The 25,779-nt window shown below is 43.0% G+C and overlaps 1 protein-coding gene and 1 non-coding gene across 10 annotated transcripts in view; both read right to left on the bottom strand.

Moving 5' to 3' along the window:
• NFATC3 (nuclear factor of activated T cells 3) overlaps nt 1-25,779 on the bottom strand; it is a 147,846-nt gene that overhangs the window by 15,199 nt on the left and 106,868 nt on the right. For 8 of the 9 annotated variants that reach the window (XM_034940507.3, XM_055100358.2, XM_034940512.3 and 5 more), the window contains exon 9: nt 22,287-23,294. In XM_034940507.3, the coding sequence (XP_034796398.1) occupies nt 22,287-23,294 (1,008 nt within the window). Of the gene's footprint in view, nt 1-1,331; nt 22,129-22,286; nt 23,295-25,779 lie in introns of those variants that run through there. The other variant, XM_055100357.2, reaches the window with a different exon arrangement.
• Nucleotides 24,642-24,776, bottom strand: LOC112437464 (small nucleolar RNA SNORA48). The gene has a single exon (XR_003026070.3). It is a non-coding gene; the product is annotated as a small nucleolar RNA SNORA48 (small nucleolar RNA).

Below are 25,779 nucleotides of genomic sequence, written 5' to 3'. Positions count from 1 at the left end.
GAAGGGCAATAACTTTAAGAGTTACAATTATGGTTTTCAGTGGTTTTAAGGGATAAATTCAGCTTTAAATAAACTAGTTTTTATTACATTATATCTATTAGTAGTTCCCAAATACTTGGCTAAGGCTACATCAAAATTATCTGGGCAACTGATAAAAATATAAACTCCTGAATGTTTTATAAAAATACAAACTCAAACCACAAAATCAAAATCTTTAAGGGTAGCAGCCCAGAAAACTATACGTACAGCCAAATCTGGGAGTCATGGAAGAGTATTTTTTTTGAGATGGAGTCTCACTCTGTCACCCAGGCTGGAGTGCAGTGGCACAATCTCTGCCCACTGCAACCTCTGCCTCCCAGGTTCAAGTGATTCTCCTGCCTCAGCCTCCCTAGTAGCTGGGACTACAGGCACTCACCACCATGCCTGGCTACTTTTTGTATTTTTAGTAGAGATGGGGTTTCAACCATGTTGGCCAGGTGGGTCTCAAACTCCTGGCCTCAGGTTATCCGCCCGCCTAGGCCTCCCAAAGTGCTAGGATTACAGGCGTAAGCCACCATGCCCGCCTGGAGGAGTATTTTTTAAACTAAAGTTCACATCCATTAGAAATTTATGAAATCAATTCAGCAAGTTGAAACTAGTATTTTTTTTTTAATTTTTATTTTTTAAAATACTTATTTATTTATTTATTTATTTATTTTTTGAGACAGAGTCTTGCTCTGTCGCCCAGGCTGGAGTGCAGTGGCGCCATCTTGGCTCGCTGCAAGCTCCACCTCCTGAGTTCACGCCATTCTCCTGCCTCAGCCTCCCGAGTAGCTGGGACCACAGGTGCCCGCCACCACGCCCGGCTAATTTTTTGTATTTTTAGTAGAGACAGGGTTTCACCTTCTTAGCCAGGATGGTCTCGATCTCCTGACCTTGTGATCCACCCACCTCGGCCTCCCAAAGTGCTGGGATTATAGGCGTGAGCCACCGCACCCGGCCCCTGAAACTAGTATTTTAAAGAAGAGAAAGAAACAGGCCGGGCATGGTGGCTCACACCTGTAATCCCAGCACTTTGCGAGGCCGAGGCGGGTGGATCATGAGGTGAGGACACCGAGACCATCCTGGCTAACACGGTGAAACCCTGTCTCTACTAAAAATACAAAAAAAAAAAAAAAAAAAAATCAGCCAGGCGTGGTGGCGGGCGCCTGTAGTCCCAGCTACTTGGGAGGCTGAGGCAGAAGAATGGCATGAACCTGGGAGGTAGAGCTTGCAGTGAGCCAAGATCACGCCACTGCACTTCAGCCTGGGCAACAAAGTGAGACTCCGTCTCAAAAAAAAAAAAAGAAAAAGAGAAAGAAATAGAACAAAATAGAAGATAGCAGGCTGCATTCCCTCTAATAAAGGTTAAGAATTGGTTTGTGAGACTTTAACATTAGTCGTATATGTATGTATTTTTTGTGTACTGGGTCACAACATAATCCTTGTATTTTATTGTAGGAAGCTGTCAAAAATGTTTGAAAGTCACTGCACAAAAGAAGAGTCACCACTGGTCAGTTTTGCAGTACTGGCTAAAGCATTCAGATGCCCCAAGAGTCAAAAACACAATAACGAAATAGTGAGACTCCGACTCAAACAACAACAACAACAACAACAACAACAACTCTCATCTTTTTGCCTATAAGGAATTATTCTTGGCCTCTGTTGTACAACTTCAAGTAAAAGGACCTAACCTACTTAGAAGGGAAAAATCTGCATGTAGTCTCTATGAACACTAACTAATCTTCCTTTTAAGCAGATAAAAGAAGAAAAACAAAGGAAGAGTCAATCTGTACAAAATGCACCCTCACTATAGGGGTCAAAACAAAACAAAATCCAGAAATCCTTTGGTTAAGCAAAATTTTTCTGACTTAAGCTTGTTTATTATTTGAGATCACTCACCTAGTTTTCAGAGGTGATTTAAAGATTACAGTGTGTGCAAAGTATTTTAAATACTGAAAATATCAAAATACTCTTTTTGGGGGTTCCCAATCTCCACAACTGAATCCTCCAAAACAGACTTGAAGGTATAGAACATGTGATTACAGGTACAGCAGCATAAAAATCATAAGAAAGCATCCCAGGAACAAAGCAAGAGGCCAACACACACTATGGGAGCTTTTGTGAGTGGATGAATTCAGTGGTACTTTCAGATTGTGCTTTACAGAAACTTGCAGTGCTCCAGAAATCCTTCTAGTTCCTTGAAGCACTTTCGTGAGCTCCAAAATATACCTCATTCATCTCTCCTGATCACAAGAATTTTGACCAAACATTTACAAAAGTGTGCCGGGCACGGTGCCTCATGCCTGTAATCCCAGCACTTTGGGAGGCCAAGGCGGGTAGATCACCTGAGGTCAGGAGTTCGAGACCAGCCTGGCCAGCATGGTGAAACCCCGTCTCTACTAAAAACACAAAAATTAGCTGGGCGTGTGGTAGATGCCTGTAATCCCAGCTACTCAGGAAGCTGAGGCAGGAGAATTGCTTGAACCTGGGAGGCAGAAGTTGCAGTGAGCTGAGATCATGCCATTGCACTCCAGACTGGGCAACAGGGTGAGACTCCGACTCAAACAACAACAACAACAACAACAAACATTTACAGAAGAAGAGTTTCAGCTGGGCACAGTGGCTCACGCCTGTAATCCCAGCACTTTGGGAGGCCGAGGCGGGAGGATCACAAGGTCAGGAGATAGAAACCATCCTGGCCAACATGGTGAAACCCCGTCTCTACTAAAAATACAAAAATTAGCTGGGCATAGTGGTGAGTGCCTGTAATCCCAGCTACTCGAGAGGCTGAGGCAGGAGAACGGCGTGAACCCGGGAGGTGGAGGTTGCAGTGAGCTGAGATCGCGCCACTGCACTCCAGCCTGGCGACAGAGCGAGACTCCATCTCAAAACAAAACAAAGAAAAAAGAGTTTCGATTCTTTTGAAACTCTTAAAAAGATTAAAGAAAAGGAAACACTTCCTAACTCATTATGAGGCCAGAATTTACTCTGACACAAAGCCAGAAAAAGATACTATAAGAAAAGAAAAGGCTAGGCACAGTGGCTTACACCTGGGAGGCTAAGGTGGGTGGATCACGAGGTCAGGAGTTCGAGACCAGCCTGGCCAATATGGTGAAACCCCATCTCTACTAAAAATACAAAAAAATTAGCCGGGCATGGTGGTGCGCGCTTGTAGTCCCAGCTACTCGGGAGGCTGAAGCAGAAGAATCGCTTGAACTGGGGAGGCAGAGGTTGCAGTGAGCCGAGATCACACCACTGCATTCCTGCCTGAGCGACAGAGCAAGACTCCATCTCAAACAAACAAACAAACAAACAAACAAAAAAACTACAGAATATTCTTTATGAATATAGATGCAAAAATCAACAAAACACTAACACAATTCAGCAGCATATTAAAAGGATGATACACTAAGACCAAGTGAGTTTTATTCCCAGAATGCAAGGATGATTCAACAAATGAAAATCAATTAAAGTAATATGCCAAATTAGTTGAACAAAAGAAAAAAAAAACGTACTCCTGACTGGCATGGGCAACATGGCAAGACCCTACCTCTACAAAAATTAATTTAAAAACCACATGATCATCTCGATAGATGCAGAAAAGTGTTTGTAAAAATTCTTTTTTTTTTTTGAGACAAGGTGTCACTCTGTCACCAAGGCTGGTGTGCAGTGGCACAATAATGGCTCACTGCAGCCTCTACCTCCCAGGCTCAAGCAATCCTCCCACTTCAGCTTCCCAAGTATTTGGGACCACAGCACCTGGCTAATTTTTTGTATTCTTTTTTTTTTTTTTTTTTTGAGAAGGAATCTCACTCTGTCGCCCAGGCTGGAGTGCAGTGGCACGATCTTGGCTCACTGCAAGCTCCGCCTTCCGGGTTCACGCCATTCTCCTGCCTCAGCCTCCCGAGTAGCTGGGACTACAGGTGCCCGCCATCATGCCCAGCTAATTTTTTTGTATTTTCAGTAGAGATGGAGTTTCACTGTGTTAGCCAGGATGGTCTCGACGTCCCGACCTCGTGATCCGCCCACCTCGGCCTCCCAAAGTGCTGGGATTACAGGCGCGAGCCACTGCACCTGGCCATTTTTTGTATTTTTAGCAGAGATGGGATTTCATCATGTTGCCCAGGCTGGTCTTGAACTCTTGGGCTCGAGCAATCTGCCCACCTCGGCCTCCCAAAGTGCTAGGACTACAGGACTGAGCCAACATGCCCAGAGTGAGTGTGACTGTGAGTGTGTGTGTGTGTGTGTGTTGGGGGGCAGGGGGGTTAGCCAGAGTTTTATTCATTCATTTCTTACATTTGAAGTACTTCAACTACTACACAACTGCAACAAACCACTTTACGGGGTTTCCCCTCTCTGTCAATTTCACAGAGACCTAACCATTCCCCCTAGCTTCTTGTCATCAACCTTAATTAGGTTGATTTGGTGTTCAGCACAAAGAACCTCTATGAACTTGACACAGGCTCATCACAGTTGGATGCAAACACACAAAAGATGGGCCTGACACTTCAGCAGCTTTGCAAATTCCACGTGCTAGGCCATCATGGGTGAGGACAGTCTTCAACACCTCTTGTAAAGCAGTATTAACAGCCACCACACCTCCAGCAGCAACACCTTCCTTGGCCATGGTGGTGGTCTACGGGTGAAGCTGAATCTTGAATGCACCCAAGCCTCTGCCTCCACTCAACTCAGCAGTGGCAGGGAAAGAACTCTTTTTCTTTGAGATGGTCTCACTCTGTTGCCCAGGCTGGAGTGCAGTAGCATCCCAATCACGGCTCACTGCAGCCTCCACCTCCTGGGTTCTAGCTATCTGCCCGCCTCAGCCTCCCAAAGTGCTGGTATCACAGGCATGAGCCACGGTGCCCAACTCATTTATCAAAATTCAATGCTCTTTCAAGATGAAAACATTCAATAAACAAAGAATAGAAGGAATTTCCTCAATATGAAAAAGGCCATATATGAAAAACTGTTAGTTCCTATCATTAACAACAAAGAACAAAAGCTTTCCCCCTAAGATCACAAACAAAGCAAAGATGCCCACTCTTTCACCACTTCTACTAGCCTACCACTAGAAGTTCTAGCCAGAGCAATTAGGTTAGAAAAATAAATAAATACATAAAGCCCATCCAAATTAAAAAGGAAGAGAGAAAATTATCTCTATTCACGAATGGCATGATAGTATAAACATAAAACTCTAAAGAATCCACACAGACAAAAAAATGTTAGCACTAACAAATAAAGTCACCAAAGTGGCAGAATACAGAATCAACACATAATATTCAGTTGTACTTCTATATACTTGGAATGAAAGGTCCAAAAAAAAATTAAGAAAACAATTCTTGTTTTGGGGTTTTTTTTTTTTTTTGGTTTGTTTTTGAGATGGAGTCTCAGGCTGGAGTGCAGTGGCATAATCTTGGTTCACTGCAACTTCTGTCTCCCAGGTTCAAGCGATTCTCCTGCCTCAGTCCCACAAATAGCTGGGATTACAGGCATATGCCACCACACCCAGCTAATTTTTGTATCTTTAGTAGAGACAGGGTTTCCCCATGTTGGCCAGGTGGGCCCACGTTAGCCAGGTTGGTCTTGAACTCCTGAACTCAGGTGATCAGCCTGCCTCGGCCTCCCAAAGTGCTGGGATTACAAGTGTGAGCCGCCGTGCCCAACCTTAAGAAAAACAATTCTATTTACAGCGGCATCAAAAAGAATAAAATACTTAGGAATTAACCAAAGAGGCATAAGATTTCTACATTGAAAACTAGACCGGGCATGGTGGCTCATGCCTGTAATCCCTGCACTTTGGGAGGCTAAGGCGGGTGGCTCACCTGAGGTCAGGAGTTTGAGACCAGCCTGACTAATATGGAGAAACCCCATCTCTAATAAAAATACAAAAAATTAGCCAGGCATGGTGATGTGAGCCTGTAAACCCAGCTACTCAGGAGGCTGAGGCAGGAGAATCGCTTGAACTTGGGAGGTGGAGGCTGCAGTGAGCCAAGGTCATGCCACTACACTCCAGCTTGGGTGACACAGCCAGACTCCGTCTCAAAAATAAATAAATAAATAAATAAAATAAAGGATTTGGATAGACAAGAAAATATACAAATGGACAACAGGCACATGAAAAGATGCTCAACACCATTAGTCAATAGGGAAATGCAAATCAAAATTATAATGAGATATAACTTAATACCCAGTAGGATGGCTATTATTTTAAAAATGGAAAATAACATGTGTTGGCAAGGGTATAAAGAAACTGAAAGCCTTATACATTGTAAATGTAAAATGGTGTGGCTGCTGTAGGATTAAAAAAAATAGTGGTTCCTCAAAAAGTTGAACATGGAGGCTGGGCTTGGTGGCTCACGCCTGCAATCCCAGCACTTTGGGAGGCTGAGGAGGGCAGGTGACCTGAGGTCAGAAGACTGAGATCAGTGTGGCCAACATGGTGAAACCCCGTTTTTACTAAAAATACAAAAATTAGCTGGGCGTGATGGCACATGCCTGTAATCCCAGCTACTCAGGAGGCTGAGGCACGAGAATCGCTTCAACCCAGGAGGCGGAGACTTCAGTGAGCCCAGATCGCACCACTGCACTCCAGCCTGGATGACAGAGTGAGACTCCATCTCAAAAAGAAAGTTGAACACAGAATTACCATAGGACCCAGCAATTCCACTCTTACGTAAACACACAAAAGTACCGAAAAGAGGGACTCAAACAGTATGTATGCCAGTGTTCACAGCAGCATTATTCCCAACAGCCGAGAGGGAAACAATACAAATTATCTTTTTTTTTTTTTGAGATGGAGTTTTGCTCTTGTTGCCTAGGCTGGAGTGCAATGGCATGGTCTCGGCTCACTGCAACCTTTGCCTCCCAGGCTCAAGCGATTCTCCTGCCTCAGTCTTCCGAGTAGCTGAGATTACAGGCGCCCACGACCATGCCCAACTAATTTTTGTATTTTTAGTAGAGATGGGGTTTCACCGTGTTGGTCAGGCTGGTCTTGAACTCCTGACCTGAGGTGATCCACCTGCCTCAGCCTCCCAGGTGCTGGGATTACAGGCGTGAGCCACCGAGCCCTGTCCATCTTTTTTTTTTTTAATATGTATGCGTTCATCAACTTTTTTTGAGACAGGGTCTCTGTTGCCCGGGTTGGAGTGCATGGTGCAATCTCAGCTCACTGCAACCTCCATCTCCTAAGCTCAGGTGATCCTCTCATCTCAGCCTCCTGAGTAGCTAGAACTACAGGCGCACACCACCATGTCCAGCTAATTTTTAAATTTTTTATAGACATGGGGTCTCGCCATGTTGCCCAGGCTGGTCCTGATCTTCTGGGCTCAGGCAATCCACCCACCTCAGCTTCCCAATGTGCTGGGATTAGAGACGTGAGCTACTGTGCCTAGCCCCAAATTATTTTTCACCAGATGAATGGATCAACAAGATGTGGTGTACACAAAAAATTGAATATTATTCCTCCATATGGAATATTATATGTAAATAATATGCTATATAAAAATATTCCAATAGATTATTCCTCCATATGCTTACAATATGGATGAGCCTTGAAAACATTATGCTAAGTGAAATAAGCCAGACAAAAAAGGAAAAACATTGTGTAATCCCACTTATATGAAGTATCTAGAGTAGGGAAATTCATAGAGACAGAAAGCAGAGTAGAGGTTACCAGGGGCTGGGAGGACGGGAAGGAAATGAGTAGTTATTACTTTAATAGAGTTGTAGTTTGGGTGATGAAAAACTTCTGGAAATAGAAAGTGGTGGTGGTTATACAATATTGTGAATGTATTTAATGCCACTTAGCTATATACTTAAAATGATTAAAATGGTAAATTTTGAATTTTAAACAAACTTTGGATTTTCTCATGGGAGAACATCGTGTGAAATGACTTAATTAGGTTTTCACAGCTCTAACCATTAACTTAAAGCAAGACTTAGAGGACTTTTGTAAATCCCTCTTTTAAAATTTATAAATCTGGATACATTCATTCAACTCATACCTCAATGAGCTAATGCACCTAACAAAGGGCTTCTATAAATCAGTAAGAGGAAGGATCAACAATCTAATAGAAAAGTAAGCAAATATGAAAGAGATCATAGATTTGGGAGGTGGGGGTTGCAGTGAGCCGAGATGGTGCCACTGTACTCCAGCCTGGGCAGTAGAGCGAGAATCCATCTCAAAAAAAAAAAAAAAAAAAAAGATAGTGGTGCAAATATTCAAAGCAGTATTTTATAGAATATTTTATGGAATATTCTATTTTAAGAATATCTTTTCAAGGAAGCTCTTTTATGTTACAGTATAGAATAATCTCTCAAGATTCTATATTACATGGGAAATGCAAAGTATAAACTACTATACATAATATGCTAGTAAAAATAAGGGGAAAAAAATGCAACTGTTTATAAATGCATAGAATGACAGCCAAGAAACTAGTAACTCCAATTCTCCCTACAGAGGACAATGGAGTATCTACTTAGAAGACAGATTTTTTTTAACTATGTATAATGTTGTAACTTTAGCATTTTAAACCACATGAACGTATTACTTGTTCAAAAAATGATTATATTAAGAAACACAGGCCAGGCATGGTGGCTCACACCTGTAATCCTAGCACTTTGGGAGGCCGAGACCAACCTGAGCAACGTAGTAAAAGCCTGCCTCTACAAAAAAATTTAAAAATTAGCCGGATGTGGTGGCAGGCACCTGTAGCCCCAGCTACTCGGGAGGCTGAGGTGGGAGAGAAATGCAGGAGCCTGGGAGGTCGAGGCTGCAGTGAGCCATGATGGTCCCACTGCACTCCAGCCTGATCAACAGAGCAAACTCCTGTCTCCATTCCCCCACCAAAGAAATAAACACATTTAAAATGTTAAAATTCCCATTCTACATAAAATCATCTATAGATGTTTTTAAATATACAACATGATTATCAAGGACTTAATCTGTACCACACTCTTGTAGATGTAAAGTTAAAATGCTTGTAACCATCACTCTCAACCCTACCCTATCTTCCAGCATAAATGAGACTTTCACATGTTTTCTCTTGCCCAGATGGAGACACTAACTGTAGGCTTTGGAAATGTCTTTAAAAAAAAAAAAAAAAAAAAGAGCCAGGCATCTTCAAACAGAGAAAAGCTGTTTGAACACATTTATCTAAGTCTATCAAAAGCTATGATTGTCAGCAAGAGGTAACCTTGTAATGCCAAGGCAGAAAACTGCCACCAAACCACAAAAAGCTTGTTCAACTGCTGAACCTAAAATTAAACAATTTATCTCTCATTTAAAAATCTTTTTGTTCCTGTGAATAATCTGTCTTCGAAGGAACTCAAAAAAAGGATATCAATTTTAAAATAGAATACATCTTTAAGACAGGTTTTGCTATCTTACACATGGCAGCACATTAGAAAGTTACAATGCTATTGTCTTTACGGAAGCGAGATTATGTAAGTAATCAATTATAGCTATTTTAGAAGCCACTAAAAACACATGTGAGAAAATCTACATTTCAGACAAATCTGGATTCAAATGTCTGCCCCAATTATTTGTGGCCATATAACGCTGGGATGTGCTTAAGGTCTCTGAGCCACATCTATACAAAATTAAGACTAATAATTCACATTTCACACATGGTTGCAAAGAATTAATGAGCCACTAGCAAAGTGCCTAGCACAGTGTTCAAAAAAATATGAGTTTATCAAGAAACAGTAACCATAATTCATTACCATTTTTTGTATTTTTGAGACAGAGTATCACTCTGCTGCCCAGGCTGGAGTGCAGTGGCCTGATCTCAGCTCACTGCAAACTCCGCCTCCCAAGTTCAAGTGATTCTCCTGCCTCAGCCTCATGAGTAGCTGAAATTACAGGCGTTCACCACCATGCGTGGCTAATTTTCACTATTTTCTTTTTTTTTTTTGGAGATGGAGTCTTGCTCTGTCGCCCAGGCTGGAGTGCAGTGGCACCATCTCAGCTCACTGCAACCTCTGCCTCCCAGGTTCAAACAATTCTCCTGCCTTAGCCTCCCAAGTAGCTGAGATTACAGGTGTGTGCCACCACACCCGGCTTATTTTTGTATTTTCAGTAGAGAGGGGGTTTCACCATGTTGGCTAGCCTGGTGTCAAACTCCTGGCCTCCAGTGATCCGCCCGCCTCGACCTCCCAAAGTGCTGGGATTGCAGTCATGAGCCACTGTGCCTGGCCCAATTTTTACTATTTTTAGTAGAGACGAAGTTTCACCATGTTGGTTAAGCTGGTCTTGAACTCCTGATGTCAAATGATCCTCCCATCTCGGTCTTTCAAAGTGCTGGGATTACAGGCATGAGCCACCGCGCCCAGCCATTAACTATTTTTAAATACACATTTTGAGGGGAACTTAGTTTGAAGACTTCTGATATGCTGCTTTAGTGGTAGCCTCTCTTGGACTTTTCCTAGCTTATGCATAAATTATATTTTTAATTGCATTTTATTTATTTTGAGACAGGGTCTCACTCTGTCGCCCAGGCTGAAGTGCAGTGGCATGATCTCTGCTAATTTCAACCTCTGCCTTCCAGGCTCCAGCGATCCTCCCATCTCAGCCTCTCGAGTAGCTGGGACTATAGACACACGCCACCACACCTGGCCTAATTCTGGTATTTTTTATAGAGACAGGGTTTCACCATGTTGCCCAAGCTGGTCTCAAACTCCTGAGCTCAAGCGATCCACCGGCTCTGGCCTCCCAAAGTGCTGGGATTACACACGAGCCACAGCACCTGGTCATGTATAAATCTTAATGTAGGTTGATTAAAATAAATTTTTTGTTCAGAAATAATACATTCATTTAAAAAAAGGTACAACTTATTTATGTCCATGGAAATACACAGACGCATTTGATATAAAAAATAAAAAATCTTCTCAAATGTTTGTTGTTCTTTCTTCATTAGGCCTAAAACTCAATTTTTCTTATTGTATGTCCCAGGGTGGTTGTGTCTAAGGTCTTGAATCCCCATCATGGTCCATCTCGCATAAGCCATGATTTAAAGCCTACATAGGCATTATTTACAAGACCTTTCAGCTTCTGGAATCATTCATCCTAAACATGTTTGAGGCTGTATAGTACATGTATGCTTCCCAAAAGAGGATTCGTGAGTTATCCAGTGTCCAAGTTAAAAGAGAAATTTCAGCATTATCTACCTCCCTCCACTCCAGTGCCCATAGTGATTATACCTCATAGATGACACATTCTCACCACTGGCTGTGTATGGCTTTTATTTAATTTTATTTATTTATTTATTTAAGTTTTATTATTTATTTATTTATTTTGAGATGGAGTTTTGCTCCTGTTGCCCAGGCTGGAGTGCAATGGCACGATCTCGGCTCACTGCAACCTCCGCCTCCTAGGTTCAAGCGATTCTCCTGCCTCAGCCTCCCGAGTAGCTGGGATTATAGGTGTCCACCACCACGCCCAGCTAATTTTTGTATTTTTAATAGAGACGGGGTTTCACTATATTGGCCAGGCTGGTCTCAAACTCTTGACCTCAGGCGATCTACCCGCCTCGGCCTCCCAAAGTGCTGGGATTACAGGCGTCAGCCACCGCGCCTTGCCTTGTTTTATTTATTTTAATAAAATAGACACCAGTGAAACCACTAACCAACAGGTGCAAGAGAACACTGACAATACTAACCTCTCTGTTCCTCCTCCGTACCAGTCTCCTGCTTCCCACATCCAAGTAACCACCTGAATGTTGTGTTTATCATTCCCTTGATTTTAAAAAGCACCTGCTTTTTGAAAGCAGGCTCTTCTGCTTGTCTTTTACATACAGAACTGAAGCAGCTGAGGTCATGACTAGAGTCCCTGTTTACTACTGCTGAATTACCAAATGCCCTACATTCAGGATCAGCATGTTACTGCACAGAGCCTGCAAGTGGCAGTGTCAGTTTTCAGCACAGCATCAGGTCAGGCTATATTTAACATGCATCCTCTTCTCTGCTGAAGAGCTGCAGCTGTGGCTCTGTTAGTCTGTGAACAAGGAGGACAAGTGGGAACTGAGGGACTTTAATGGAAAGTTGTAACAGGATTCGGTTAACTCAATCATAAATTAAATGGGCCTGTATTTAAAGGTCTAAGATAGTCTAGTTTCACAATACTATAATCTTTTTTTTTTTTTTTTTTTTGAGATGGAGTCTCACTCTGTTGCCCAGGCTGGAGTGCAGTGGTGCCATCTCAGCTCACCGCAACCTCCGCCTCCCGGATTCAAGTGATTCTCCTATCCCAGCCTCCCAAGTAGCTGGGACTACAGGCATGCACCATCGTGCCCAGCTGATTTTTCTTTTTTTTCTTTTTGGTAGAGATGGGGTTTTGCCATGTTGGCCAGGCTGGACTCGAACTCCTGACCTCAGGTGATCCACCCACCTAAGCCTCCCAAAGTGCTGGGATTACAGGCATGAGCCACTGTGTCTGGCCGCTATAATCTTTCTTTTTTTAAAAGAAACAAACAAAAAAACAGTATCAACTACCACACTGAATCAAATCTTAATTAAAATGTTTAAAACAGCTTGACAAACGGGCACAGTGGCTCACGCCTGTAATACCAGCACTTTGGGAGGCCAAGGAGGGCAGATCACTTGAGCCCAGGAGTTTGAGACCAGCCTGGGCAACATGGCGAAACTCCATCTCTACCAAAAACAAAAAACAATAAAAAAAAAAAAAACAAACAAAAAACCCCCCAAAAATTAGCTAGGCACTGTGGTGTGTGCCTGTAGTCCCTGCTACTTGGGGGGCTAAAGTGGGAGGATCACCTGAGTCCCAGGAGGTCAAGGCTGCAGTAAGCCATGATCACGCCACTGCACTCCAGCCTGTGCAACAGAGTGAGACCCTGTCTCAAAATAAATTTTAAAAAGGCCAAGTGCAGTGGCTCATGCCTGTAATCCCAGCACTTTAGGAGGCTGAGGCAGGCAGATCGCTTGAGGTCAGGAGTTCAAGACCAGCCTGGCCAACATGACTAAACCCTGTCTCTACTAAAAATACAAAAATTAGCTGGGCACGGCAGTGGGCACCTGTAATCCCAGCTACTCGGGAGGCTGAGGCATGAGAATCGTTTGAACCCAGTAGGCAGAGGTTGCAATGAGCTGATATTGTGCCACTGCACTCCAGCCTGGGTGACAAGGGAAACTCCATCTCAAAAAATAAATAAATGAAAAACAGCTTGACAGTTTCCATATCTGTTATAAAATCAACTGTTTTAATGTTTACTGTCTGGTCTAAAACCTGCGGCATAAAAACCATAACGAACATAAATGTTTACGGAAAATTACATTTCCAGGCATACAAATTGTAAATATGAGTAAAATTCAGTGATAATTGGACAGCCATTAGAACATGCTTTTCAAGGAGGTGCAATGATATATGGAGGTAGTGAAGAAAATATAAAGACAAGAAGCAAAATAGTCATGAACTATGCCTTAATTGTTTGAGTAAGTTTATATTACAGCCTTCCAGGGGGACTACTTGAAAGAGAACTTGGTGAAACGTCAGTACTGTGCTGCTGTTGTAACCCCCAAAGGAATATCTGCCTTGCCCCAGGAAGCTTGAGACTGAGAAATGCTTCTGGGATTCTTCTGAGCTTGGAAAATTGATATGAGGCACCGAAATCATCTCAATGAAACTGAACAAGGATAATTATAAAGTTTAGTCTTTGGTCCAAAAAAACCCCATATATATATATATAAAAACCTATGTAGGGAAAGGACACAACTTTGCATAATTATGACTCACTAAATCAACAGTATATCACAGCTAAGAAAATCCCCTGACCTCAGGCCATACTGATAAAGTCTTTTCAACAGGGAAAGTGACAGTCTTAACCCACAACAAGCTAGCTACAGTGTGTTCCCTTCTGGATACTCCACTATGAAAGGGAACTTAAACATCACGGTTCAAGCAGAAGGAAATTTGCATTTTGGTGAGGGAAGGATGAAGTTGCTGGAGAGTTTTTAAGACTGGGAAAGAGATCAAGCTTTCACACATGTGAAGGCTATTATACAAGAAGGATTAAATATGTTCTGAATTAATCTAGAGGTATTAGATAGAGCCCACATAAAACAAGAAGAGTAGTTAGAACTCAAAAGGCCCTGAGATGTTCCAAAGAAGCTAGGGAAGAGACACAGACGAATATAATTATCATTAAGAATACCAAAGTGTGAACTCCAGCGAGAAAGAGAATGGAGAGCCTTTAAAACTTCATCTAGGCCGGGCGCAGTGGCTCACACCTGTAATCCCAGCACTTTGGGAGGCTGAGGCAGGCGGATCACAAGGTCAGGAGATCAAGACCATCCTGGCTAACACGGTGAGACCCTGTCTCTACTAAAAATACAAAAAATTAGCCAGGCATGGTGACGGGTGCCTGTAGTTCCAGCTACTCAGGAGGCTGAGGCAGGAGAATGGCATGAACCCGGGAGGCAGAGCTTGCAGTGAGCTGAGATCGCCACTGCACTCCAGCCTGGGCGACAGAGTGAGACTCCGTCTCAAAAACAAACAAAACAAACCAAAAAACACTTCATCTAATACTGAGAATAATTTTTTTTTTTTTTTTTTTAAACAGGGTCTTGGGGCCGGGCGCGGTGGCTCACGCCTGTAATCCCAGCACTTTGGGAGGCAGAGGAGGGGGGATCATGAGGTCAGGAGATCGAGACCATCCTGGCTAACACAGTGAAACCCCGCCTCTACTAAAAAGTACAAAAAATTAGCCGGGCGTGGTGGCCGGCGCCTGTAGTCCCAGCTACTCGGGAGGCTGAGGCAGGAGAATGGCGTGAACCCGGGAGGCGGAGCTTGCAGTGAGCCAAGATCGCGCCACTGCACTCCAGCCTGGGCGACAGAGCGAGACTCCGTCTCAAAAAAAATAAAAAAATAAAAAAATAATAAACAGGGTCTTGGTCTGTTGCCCACGCTGCAGTGCAGTGGCGCAATCTCAGCTCACTGTAACCTCCGCCTCCTGGGTTCAAGCAATCCTCCCACTTCAGCCTCCTGAGTAGTTGGGACTATAGGCACACATCACCATGATCAGCTAATTTTTTTTCTTTTTCTTTTTGAGATGGAGTCTCGCTCTGTTGCCAGGCTGGAGTGCAGCAGCGTGATCTTGGCTCACTGCAATCTCCGCCTCCTGGGTTCAAGCGATTCCCCTGCCTCAGACTCCTGAGTAGCTGGGACTACAGGTACGCACCACCATGTCTGGCTAGTTTTTTTGTATTTTAGTAGAGACGGGGTTTCACCATGTTGGCCAGGATGGTCTCGACCTCCTGACCTCATGATCTGCCCACCTTGGCCTCCCATAGTGCTGGGATTACAGGCGTGAGCCAACACGCCCAGCTATGCTCAGCTAATTTTTAAATTTTTAGTAGAGACAGGGTATATTGCCCAGGCTGGTCTAGAACTCCTGGGCTCAAGCGATCCTCCCATCTTGGCCTCACGAAGTGCTGGGATTACAAGGCATGAACCACTGCACCTGGCCAGAATCTATAATCTTAAGATTACCCTGGTTCCTCTCACAGTCAAGGCTCTATGGAGAAAATGGCATTTTCTTTCATGTATTCTTTGTTTGACACCAGTTCTAAAACCTCAACACACTGACTAGAAACTTGATTACAGATTCTAGAAAAACTCCTAGAGTCAGAAAACAGGTTTTAGTCTTTATTCTGCCATAATTCAAGTGTGTTATCCTGGATGAACACCTTAGGCTCTGTGTAAAATTCAGATGTTTTATCCATAAAATGAGAGCTATATTAGAATATTTTCCAGCTCTATAACTACTTTATTTTTGAGACAAGGGTCTCATTCTGTCACCTGGGCTGGAGTGTAGTAGCATGATCACCACTCACTGAAGCCTCGACCTCCTGGGCTCAAGCAATCTTCCCACTTCAGCCTCCCAAGTAGCTGGTATTACAGGCACGTGCTACCCTGCCCAGGTAACTTTTGTAATTTTTCCAGACAGGGTTTTGCCATGTTGTCCAGGCTATTCTCAAACTCCTGGGCTCAAGTGATCTGCCTGCCTGGGCCTCCCAAAGTGGTGGGACTACAAGCGTGAGCCACCATGCTCAGTCTATAACTCCCGAAATTCTGAGCTGAGTTACATTACTATCTTCTCTAGTAAATGTCATTGAATTTATAATAAAAAATTGATGTTAATGTCCACATTTCTAAAAGTAACAGTCAACTAATACATGAATGATGCCTAAGAGATTCCATGTTACTTAAAAACTTCAAAAATTAAAGAAAGTGTGTTTTTATCTTTGATTTGGTTAAAAGAGGATATATAAATTTGAATATAAAACAGAATTAACAAAAGTTATTAGGATAAGTATCTTTAAGTAGTATAGCAAAATTTTTTTTAAATTACCGTGTCCTGTGGTTGTAGAGTGGAAATTACTTTGGACTTAACAGTTAACATAATATGAAAAAGTTAAAACAAATTGAGCTTCGGCTAACTACAAAGTTCATTTTAGTCACTTTAAATCCTTTCTGGTATGTTCTATGACTCACTTAAAATACTCAGAGACAGGGTCTTGCTATGTTGTCCACGCTAGCCTCAAACTAGGCTCAAGTGATCTTCCTGCCTTAGCCTTCCTCAGTAACTGGGATAACAGGCACACACCACCACGCCTGGCTCTATGACTTTTAAAGTTAAGTATTAGCAGGGCATGATGGCATGTGCCTGTGGTCCCATTTACTCAGCAGGCTGAAGCAGGAGGAATGCTTCAGCCCAGGAAGTTGAGGATGCAGTGAGCTGTGTTCACAGCACTGCACTCCAGCCTGGGTGACAGAGTGAGATGCCATCTTCAAGAATAATAAAATGAAATAAAGTAAAATAAAATAAAATATAATAAAGCTAACCAGAAAGGGGACATTTGGCCAGATATGATGGCTCCCAGAACTTTGAGAGGCCAAGGTGGGAGAATTGCTTGAGGCCATGAGTTCTAGACCAGCCTGGGCAGTTTAGCAAGATTTCATCTCTACAAAAAATAAAAAAAAAAAATTAAAAACGAGATATTCCAGCGCTATGGAGTTCAAGGTCTATGGGTTTTTATTTATTTATTTATTTATTTTCTTGAGATGGACTTTCACTCTTGTTGCCCAGGCTGGAGTGCAATGGCGCAATCTCGGCTCACCACAACCTCAGCCTCCCAGGTTCAAGCGACTCTCCTGCCTCAGCCTCCCAAGTAGCTGGGATTACAGGGATGCGCCACCACACCAGGCTAATTTTGTATTTTTGGTAGAGACGGGGTTTCTCCACGTTGGTCAGGCTGGTGGAGAACTCCTGACCTCAGGTGATCTGCCCGCCTCGGCCTCCCAAAGTGCTGAGATACAGGAGTGAGCCACTGCGCCCAGCCATTTTAATTTTCATTTTATGGATTTACATTAAAAGTTTTTTTTTTTTCTTTTTTGAGATGGAGTCTCTCACTCTGTCACCCAGGCTGGAGCGCAGTGGTGCGATCTCAGCTCACTGCAACCTCCACCTCCTGGGTTCAAGCAATTCTCCCTGCCTCAGCCTCCAGAATAGCTGGGATTACAAGCTCCCACCACCACGCCCAGCTAATTTGAATTTACATTAAAAGTTTGCAGAACTTTTTTTTCTAGGCATCTAAAAATTCTACCTTCAAAGGCAAATCCAAATATCATAATAAATGAGTCAAATTAAAAATATCAAAAATTCATTTTAGGCTGGGCATGGTGGCTCATGCCTGTAATCCCAGCACTTTGGGAGGCTGAGGCAGGCAGATCACCTGAGGTCAGGAGTTCGAGACCAGCCTGGCCAACATGGCGAAACCCCGTCTCTACTAAAAAATACAAAAATTAGCTGGGCGTGGTGGTACACGCCTGTAGTCCCAGCTACTCGGGGGGCTGAGGAAGGAGAACCTCTTGAACCTGGTAAGTAGAGGTTGCAGTGAGCTGTGATTGCGCCACTGCACTCCAGCCTGGGTGATAGAGACTCCATATCAATAAATAAAAATAAAAATAAAGACAAATTCATTTTGGAGCTTAAATTAAGCATCAAAAATTCAATTTGCAAAAATTATACAGCCAATAATCTAAGGTTTTCAGAAGTGCATTTTAACAAAAATTGGTCAGGTGTGGTGGCACATGCCTGTAGTCCCAGCTACTCAGGAGGCTGAAGTGGGAGGATTGATCCCTTTAGCCAAGGAAATCGAGGCTGCAGTGAGCCAAGATTACTACTGCACTTCAGCCCGGATGACAGGGTGAGACTACCATCACAAAAAAATAAAAAGAGTGCGTTTCAGTTTTTTCTGTCCTTTTATTTATTTTATTTTTTGAGACGGAGTCTTGCACTGTTGCCCAGGCTGGAGTGCAGTGGCCCAATCTCGGCTCACTGCAAGCTCCGCCTCTTGGGTTCACGCCATTCTCCTGCCTCAGCCTCCCAAGTAGCTGGGTCTACAGGCGACCACCACCACGCCCGGCTAGTTTTTTGTACTTTTAGTAGAGACGGGGTTTCACCATGTTAGCCAGGATGATCTCGATCTCCTGACCTCGTGATCCGCCCACTTCAGCCTCCCAAAGTGCTGGGATTACAGGCGTGAGCCACTGCGCCCAGCCTGTCCATTTTTTTTTTAATTTTAGAGACAGGGTCTCACTATATTGGCAAGACTGGACTCGAACTCCTGAGTCCAAGTGATCCTTCCATCTCACATTCCCAAGTGGCCAGGACTACAGGTGCACACCATTGTGTACTGCTCTTCCCCCTCTGTAATTACTGCTTGGCAGCACTGAGCTTCTATTAAGTCCCCTGAGGGGTGGCAATGAGCAAATGTGATAGCTAGTCTCTGGGGGGCTACAATCTAGGAACATTCTTTCTTGCTTTTTTTTTGAGACAGAGTATCGTTCTTGTCGCCCAAGCTGGAGTACAATGGCGCGATCTCAGCTCACTGCAACCTCCGCCTCCTAGGTTCAAGCAATTCTCTTGTCTCAGCCTCCCAAGTAGCTGGGATTACAGGCACCCACCATCACACTGGCTTTTTTTTTTTGTATTTGTAGTAGAGACACGGTTTCACCATGTTGACCAGGCTGGTCTCCAACTCCTGACCTTAGGTGATCCACCCACCTCAGCCTCCCAAAGTGCTGAGTTTATAGGCATGAGCCACGGCACCTGGCCCCTTTCTTGTTTGTATGCCCTACTATAATAAAGGGAGCAAAAATAAAATTGCTTTTACAGTTGCCCTCACAGACCTCACCTTTCCAGATCTTCTGTTTTTGCAACAAATCTTAATATATTCAAATAATGAAATACATTTTCCCAAAATCTTTCTAGAGATCTGATTTGTTGCCTATCCGACCCTCTACCCCCAAATCTCTCAACCTGTGGTAAATTAGAAAGAGCAGGTTCTAGCTTTGGGCTCTTTTTAGAAGGAAAAAATATCTTCATTGGTTAAAAAAAATGAGCTGAAGTGCTCTTAAAGACTCAATAAATCTCCTATCTTCAGTTATATCACAAATGAGTGACTCAGGGTCTCAGTCCTTGTTTCAGGGTAAAAAGCAATGTGAAGAGTTAGTCTAAAACTGCTAAAAGAAACAGGCAACATTTTTAAAGCCAATATTTGCATAAGCCTTTATTTCAAATCTGTTTTGCATAAAAGTAGCAGCCTGCTCTCTACCTTTTGGTTTCATCATTTAGTAGGGAGTGACACTTATGCCAGCTGTGCACAGAGAACAGCAAAATGCTTAAATACCAGAGTGCTCAAGTACACCAAACAGTGTGACAGATCAGATGCAGTTGTGAACATGGGTTAACGCGGTGAAATTGTGCACATGCATTTCTGGAGAATATTCTCCAGGAATTAGAAAAACCTTGAGGGATTCCGTTTAGTAGAGAGTTCTATTCTAACCACCATGGCCTGCTGTTTCTGGGAGGCAGCTGTAGTGCCACAAGAAAAAGACTGGATTGAACCAGTCTCAGTTCTGCTGCTTACTAGTTGTGTGATTTTTCAAAAGTCCAACTCTATAAATGTCACTATCTACCTCAGAGTTTGAGGAATGGTAACGATTAGATTAGATAATAAATAGAAAAATGCTATGCAATTTTAGGTGTTGCTCTAGTTTACACATATACCTTCTGTTTACACACAAATGACCTGGCATGTCCCCTCATGGCTTTAAAACCATCCTGTACCATACCAATCACCCCCATCCCCCACCCCGGACCCCATACCTCACCCCACCACAGACATATCCTTCCCTGACAAACATACCCTTCTTCTCTATTTCTGCTGTATTATCTGACTTGCCTCTGATGTTCATTTACTGAAAACATACTCAGGTGGCCCTTGAACAACACAGCTTTGAGCTGTCTGGGTCCACTTATACACAGCTTTTTTCAACCAAACATGGATCTAAAAAAGAATATTCTCGAATGTGAAATCTGCATATGTGGAGGCTTTTTAATTTTTTTTAGAGACAGGGTCTCACTTTCCTGCTACCCAGGCTGGAGTGCAATAGTATGCGATCAGCTCACTGCAGCCTAGAACTCCTGGACTCAAGCAATCCTCCCACTTCAGTCTTCCTAGTAGCTAGGACTACAGGCACACACCACCACACCCAGCTAATTTTTGTAGGGTTTTTTGGTAGAAATGAGGTCTCATTATGTTGCCCAGGCTGGTCTCAAACTCCTAGTCTCAAGTAATCCTCCTACCTTGGCCTCCCAAAGCACTGAGACCACAGCTGCTTTTCTTACATGTGGGTTCCACAGGGTGACTGTGAAACTTGAGCATGCATGATTTGGTTGTACACAGGCGGTCCTAAAATCAATCCCCTGAGTACACTGAGAAATGATTATGTCCATACCATACAACCCCCCCATACCAAAATCCATGAATGCGCAAGTCCCTTATATAAAACAGTGTATTATTTGCACATAATCTATCCACATACCCCCTTTAAATCATATCTACATTATTTATAATACCAAATACAATGTAAATGCTATGGGAACAGTTGTAATATTATATTGTTTAGGGAATAATGACAAGAAAAAAAAAGTCTGTTTGTACATGTTCAATACAGATGCAACCATCCATTTTCTTCCCCCCAGATATTTTCAATCCACAGATGGTTGAATCCAAGGTGTGGAACCCATGCATACAGAAAGCCAACTGTACTCATCCTCCAAAACTTGGCTCAAATGTCACCTACTCACAGAAGACTTGCTGAATCCTTCCTGTGAAATCTGTTACATATCTCTGCTGATTTTTTTTTAAATTTGAGGCAGGGTCTCACTCTGTCACCCAAGCTGGAGTGCAATGGCATGATCACAGCTCACTGCAGCCTCAACCTCTCCAGCTCAGGTGATGCTCCCACCTCAGCCTCCTGGTTAGCTAGGACTACAGGGCCACATCACTATGCCTGGCTAATTTTTTGTATTTTGTTTTGTAGACATGGGGTTCTGCCATGTTGCTCAGGCTGGTCTTGAAGTTCTGGGCTCAAGAGATCTACCCGCCTCAGCCTTCCAAAGTGCTGGGATTATAGGTGTGAGCCACTGAGCCTGGCCGAGAATTCTATCTTAATACATCCTTCGCATTCCCAGTATCTAGCTTCATCTTGCAAAAGGACAGCATTCAGCAATATTTATGGAACTAATGGCCTTGAATTCCATTCTCTAGACACTGTGATCTCACTATATATTCTGGAAGAAAAGATCTCATATTCAGCAACAGATATTAGTGGTAAAACAGATGCTAAGGCATGGATTTTCATATCTACCCTCAAAGTTCTCTCTCTCTCTCTCTATATATATATGCGTATATATATATACACATATATATATACATACATATATATATATATATATTTTTTTTTTTTCGAGATGGAGTCTTGCTCTGCCGCTCAGGCTGGAGTGCAATGGCGCGATCTTGGCTCCCCGCAACTGCCACCTCCCGGGTTCAAGTGATTCTCCTGTCTCAGCCTCCCGAGTAGCTGGGATTATAGGCACACACCACCACGCCCAGCTAATTTTTTGTATTTTTAGTAGAGACAGCGTTGCACCATGTTGGCCAGGCTGGTCTTGAACTCCTGACCTTGTGATCCACCCGCCTCAGCCTTCCAAAGTGCTGGGATACAGGCGTGAGCCGTGGTACCTGGCAAAGTTATATATTAACATATATTTCTAATAACAACTTATTTAAAAGCCCAACCATATGCCAATAAGCAATCCATAGAAACTTTTTCATGACACTTGGGAGAATAAAGTCCCTGAATCTTCACTACTTCAAGAACATATCAGAGATGAACTTACCATCATCTAAAGTGATGTCCTGCAGACCAATGGTTGCAAAGTTAGGCTCTCGATCTTCTGGTTCAGGTTTAATGCTCACAGTTGCCCCATCAGGTGGAAATGAAGCTGGATCACACAAACTGTGACATATTAAGGATGAAGGTGCAGAAAGACCCCCCTGGCCCGTACTTTGTGCTTGAGTTGAGTGCTGTCCAGAATGCATTCTGGTGGCTGGAGACGGTGATGAGGCAGTTCCTGAGCTAGGAGATTGGTAAGGCATAGGCTGAAGCTGAGGAGATGGTGGCCCAGAAAGCGGTGAACTAGCCAAGGGATGAGAAGCTGCTGGGGAAGCTGTTGTAGCAGACCCTGAATGTGAAGGACCATATGTAATAGGTTGTAACTGAGACGAAGGCTGACCTGTAATCTGGTCAGCCACTGGAGAAGAAAGAGATCTTTGTCCTGTATTTGAACAATGATATCCCATTGATTGCAGATGAGGCAGGGTATGCACAGAATGAGGTGTATGGGCTAAGAGATGTCCTGTTGAGCCTGAATTTGAAGAATGAAATGGTATGGATGACAGTGGTTGACAGCCAAGATTCACTAAACCAGAAAGAGTTGCATCCTGCTGAAACAAAACTGAATCAAATTCTTGACTAGAGGCAGCATTAATAGGAAGACAAGTTGGTCCATTGTACACAACATTACTTTGCATAGGCTGATAGGAAGACCCCACAGGAGGTGTTGGTGTGACTTGAAAAGGCTGGTGTACAATTGGAGAAGGAATCATATGCTGTTCTTTACTAACACTCTCATCTCTACACTGCAACTGTGGCAGATGGGATGAGGTCACCATGGATGCATATGTTTGTGGGATGGAACAAATCAAACTTCTCTGTCCTGACAGTACACTGTCATGTGAACACCCTGAATCAGAGGAAGGCCTCTGGGTCTGAGCAGGATGAGGCACAGGCAAAGATGGAACTGAAGACAAATCAGTCTCTTCTCTGTGTTCATGCTTCATCAAAACTGAAAAGAAAATGATTAAAGCAAATATTATTATACAATACATAAAATTATCATGACAGGCCTTCATGCTAGGTTACACAACTACAGCATAAGCTGAGGGGCAAACTCAAATGCCAAGGAAGGCAGTTCATATAAAATATCGTGTATGTCTGTGTGTATGTGTAGACGTATATATATGTATACACATACACGTTTTGCTTCTGTATAATATGAATATCTTTGGGAAGAGGCACAAGAAACTATGTTAGAGTCACTGCTGGGAAGGAAAATTAGGTGACTAAGCGACAGAATTAGGAAGTTTACTTTTTACTATATACTTTTTTATGTCTTTTGAATGTTTTTCACTGTGTATTTATTACCTATTCAAAATTAAGTAACTAAAACAAAAAACAAAGCCCTAGGGCCTAATTAAGTATTGACTTGGGGATCCCTGATCCGAAGCCTACCAGTCATCTGGTTTTACATGTTGCATCATATACCAGAAATCATGACTCTGACATTCATAGAACTTCTGCTTTACAATGGTTCTCACATGCATCTCACTTGATCCTCTGCCATCATGTGGGGATCAAAACAAGTACTAAAATCCACAAAAAAACTAACAAATACATTCTGCAAAGTTGCAGGATACAAAATCAACATACAAAAATAATAAGTTATATTTCTATAAACTAGCAATAAACATCTGAATAAAAATTCAGAAAACAATTTCTTTTTTTTGTTTTTGGGAAACAGGGTCTCACTCTGTCGGCCAGGCTGGAGTGCCATCGTGCAATCTCGGCGTACTGCAACAAGGGATCCTCCCACCTCAGCCTCCTGAGTAGCTGGAATACAGGCGTGCGCCACCATGCTCATGTTTATTTTTTGTAGAGACAAAGTCTTACTGTGTTGCCCAGGCTGGTCTCAGACTTCCACACTCAAGCAATCCTCCCACCTCAACCTCCCAAAGTGCTGGGATTATAGGCATAAGCCACTGTGCATAGCCAACAATTTCATTTATAATAACATCAAAAAATAATAAAATACTCAGAAATGATTTAACCATGGAAGGCAGGACTTATAACTGAAAACTACAAAACACTGCTGAAAGAAATTAAAGAAGCTCTAAATAAATGGAAAGACTTTCCAGGTTCATGGATTGAAGACTTAATATTGCTAAGACAACAACACTCTCCAAAGTGATCTTTTTTTAAAAAAAAAATGTCCTTGAGTCATATAAAGTGATCTTCAGATTCAATGTAATCCCTATCAAAGTCTCAGTGACAGTTTTTGCAGAAATAGAAAAACTCATTCTAAAATACGCATGGAATCTCAAGAGATCCCAAATAGCCAACACAATCTTTTTTCCCATGTGTCCAAGGCATAAACCAGGTATGGGCACAGACCAAAAGCCAAGCTGGAATAAATAAGGCATTGATTTGTCCCTGGCTTATATGAGATAGGCAGCACCAACCAGACATCACTCTACCCAAGTCAAGGACAACCAACATCATCTTGAAAAAGAACAGAGTTGGAGGAAATCAGGACTTCCTGATTTAAAAACTTACTACACAAAGCTACAAAAATTAAAACAGTGTGATATTAACATAAGGATAGACATAATCAATGTGATGGAATAGAGTCCAGAAATAAAATCTCACACATTTGTCAACTAATTTTCAAAAACAAGGGTGCCAAAACCATTCAATGGGGGAAAGAACAGTCTTTTCAACAAATGGTGCTGAGAAAACTAGATATCAACATGTAAAAGAATGAAGTTGGGGCTGGGCGCAGTGGCTCACACCTGTAATCCCAGCACTTTGGGAGGCTGAGGTGGGAGGATCACTTGAGGTCAGGAATTCGAGACCAGCCTGGCCAACATGATGAAACCCCGTCTCTACTAAAAACACAAAATTAGCTAGGCGTGGTGGTGCACACCTGTAATCCCAGCTACTTGGGAGGCTGAGGCAGAAGAATCACTTGAACCCAGGAGGCAGAGGTTGCAGTGAAACGAGATAGCACCATTGCATTCCAGCCTGGGCAACAAGAGTGAAATTCTGTCTCAAACAAAAATAAAATTTAAAAACCCTAAAAGAACCAGCCATTTGCAATTAATGATCATCCCTTCACTGGATATTGATATTGGTTGGATCCCTATTGCAAGGGGATTGCCAAAAAGGTAATAAATTCAGAAATACCTTAATAAAAAACAAGCAACTATTGATGGCAGTGGTTGCCCATCTAGAGTGGCCACTGCCATGACACTGGCTGCAGTGGGCGAGGTGCAGCCAAGACGGCGTGCTCCACAGAGCTGGTGGGAGCTGGGAACAGGTGGAAGCCCCGCCACCTTCTGAATTGGCAGGGCGGGAGCCTTGCACTTCCTGGGTGCAGTTGTGGCCACCCAGCTGCAGCTGCTGACCCGGGCATCCCTGCGCTCTTGGCGGGGGGAGAGGGGCGGTAGTAGGAAGAAGCCCCACCATCCTGGGTGCAGCTACAGCCACTCAAA

This window comes from Pan paniscus, chromosome 18 (assembly GCF_029289425.2).
Source record: "Pan paniscus chromosome 18, NHGRI_mPanPan1-v2.0_pri, whole genome shotgun sequence".
NCBI classification, from domain to species: Eukaryota; Metazoa; Chordata; class Mammalia; order Primates; family Hominidae; genus Pan; species Pan paniscus.
The sequence above is the reverse complement of the archived record's forward strand: the minus strand, read 5'-3'. Positions and strand labels throughout refer to the sequence as shown.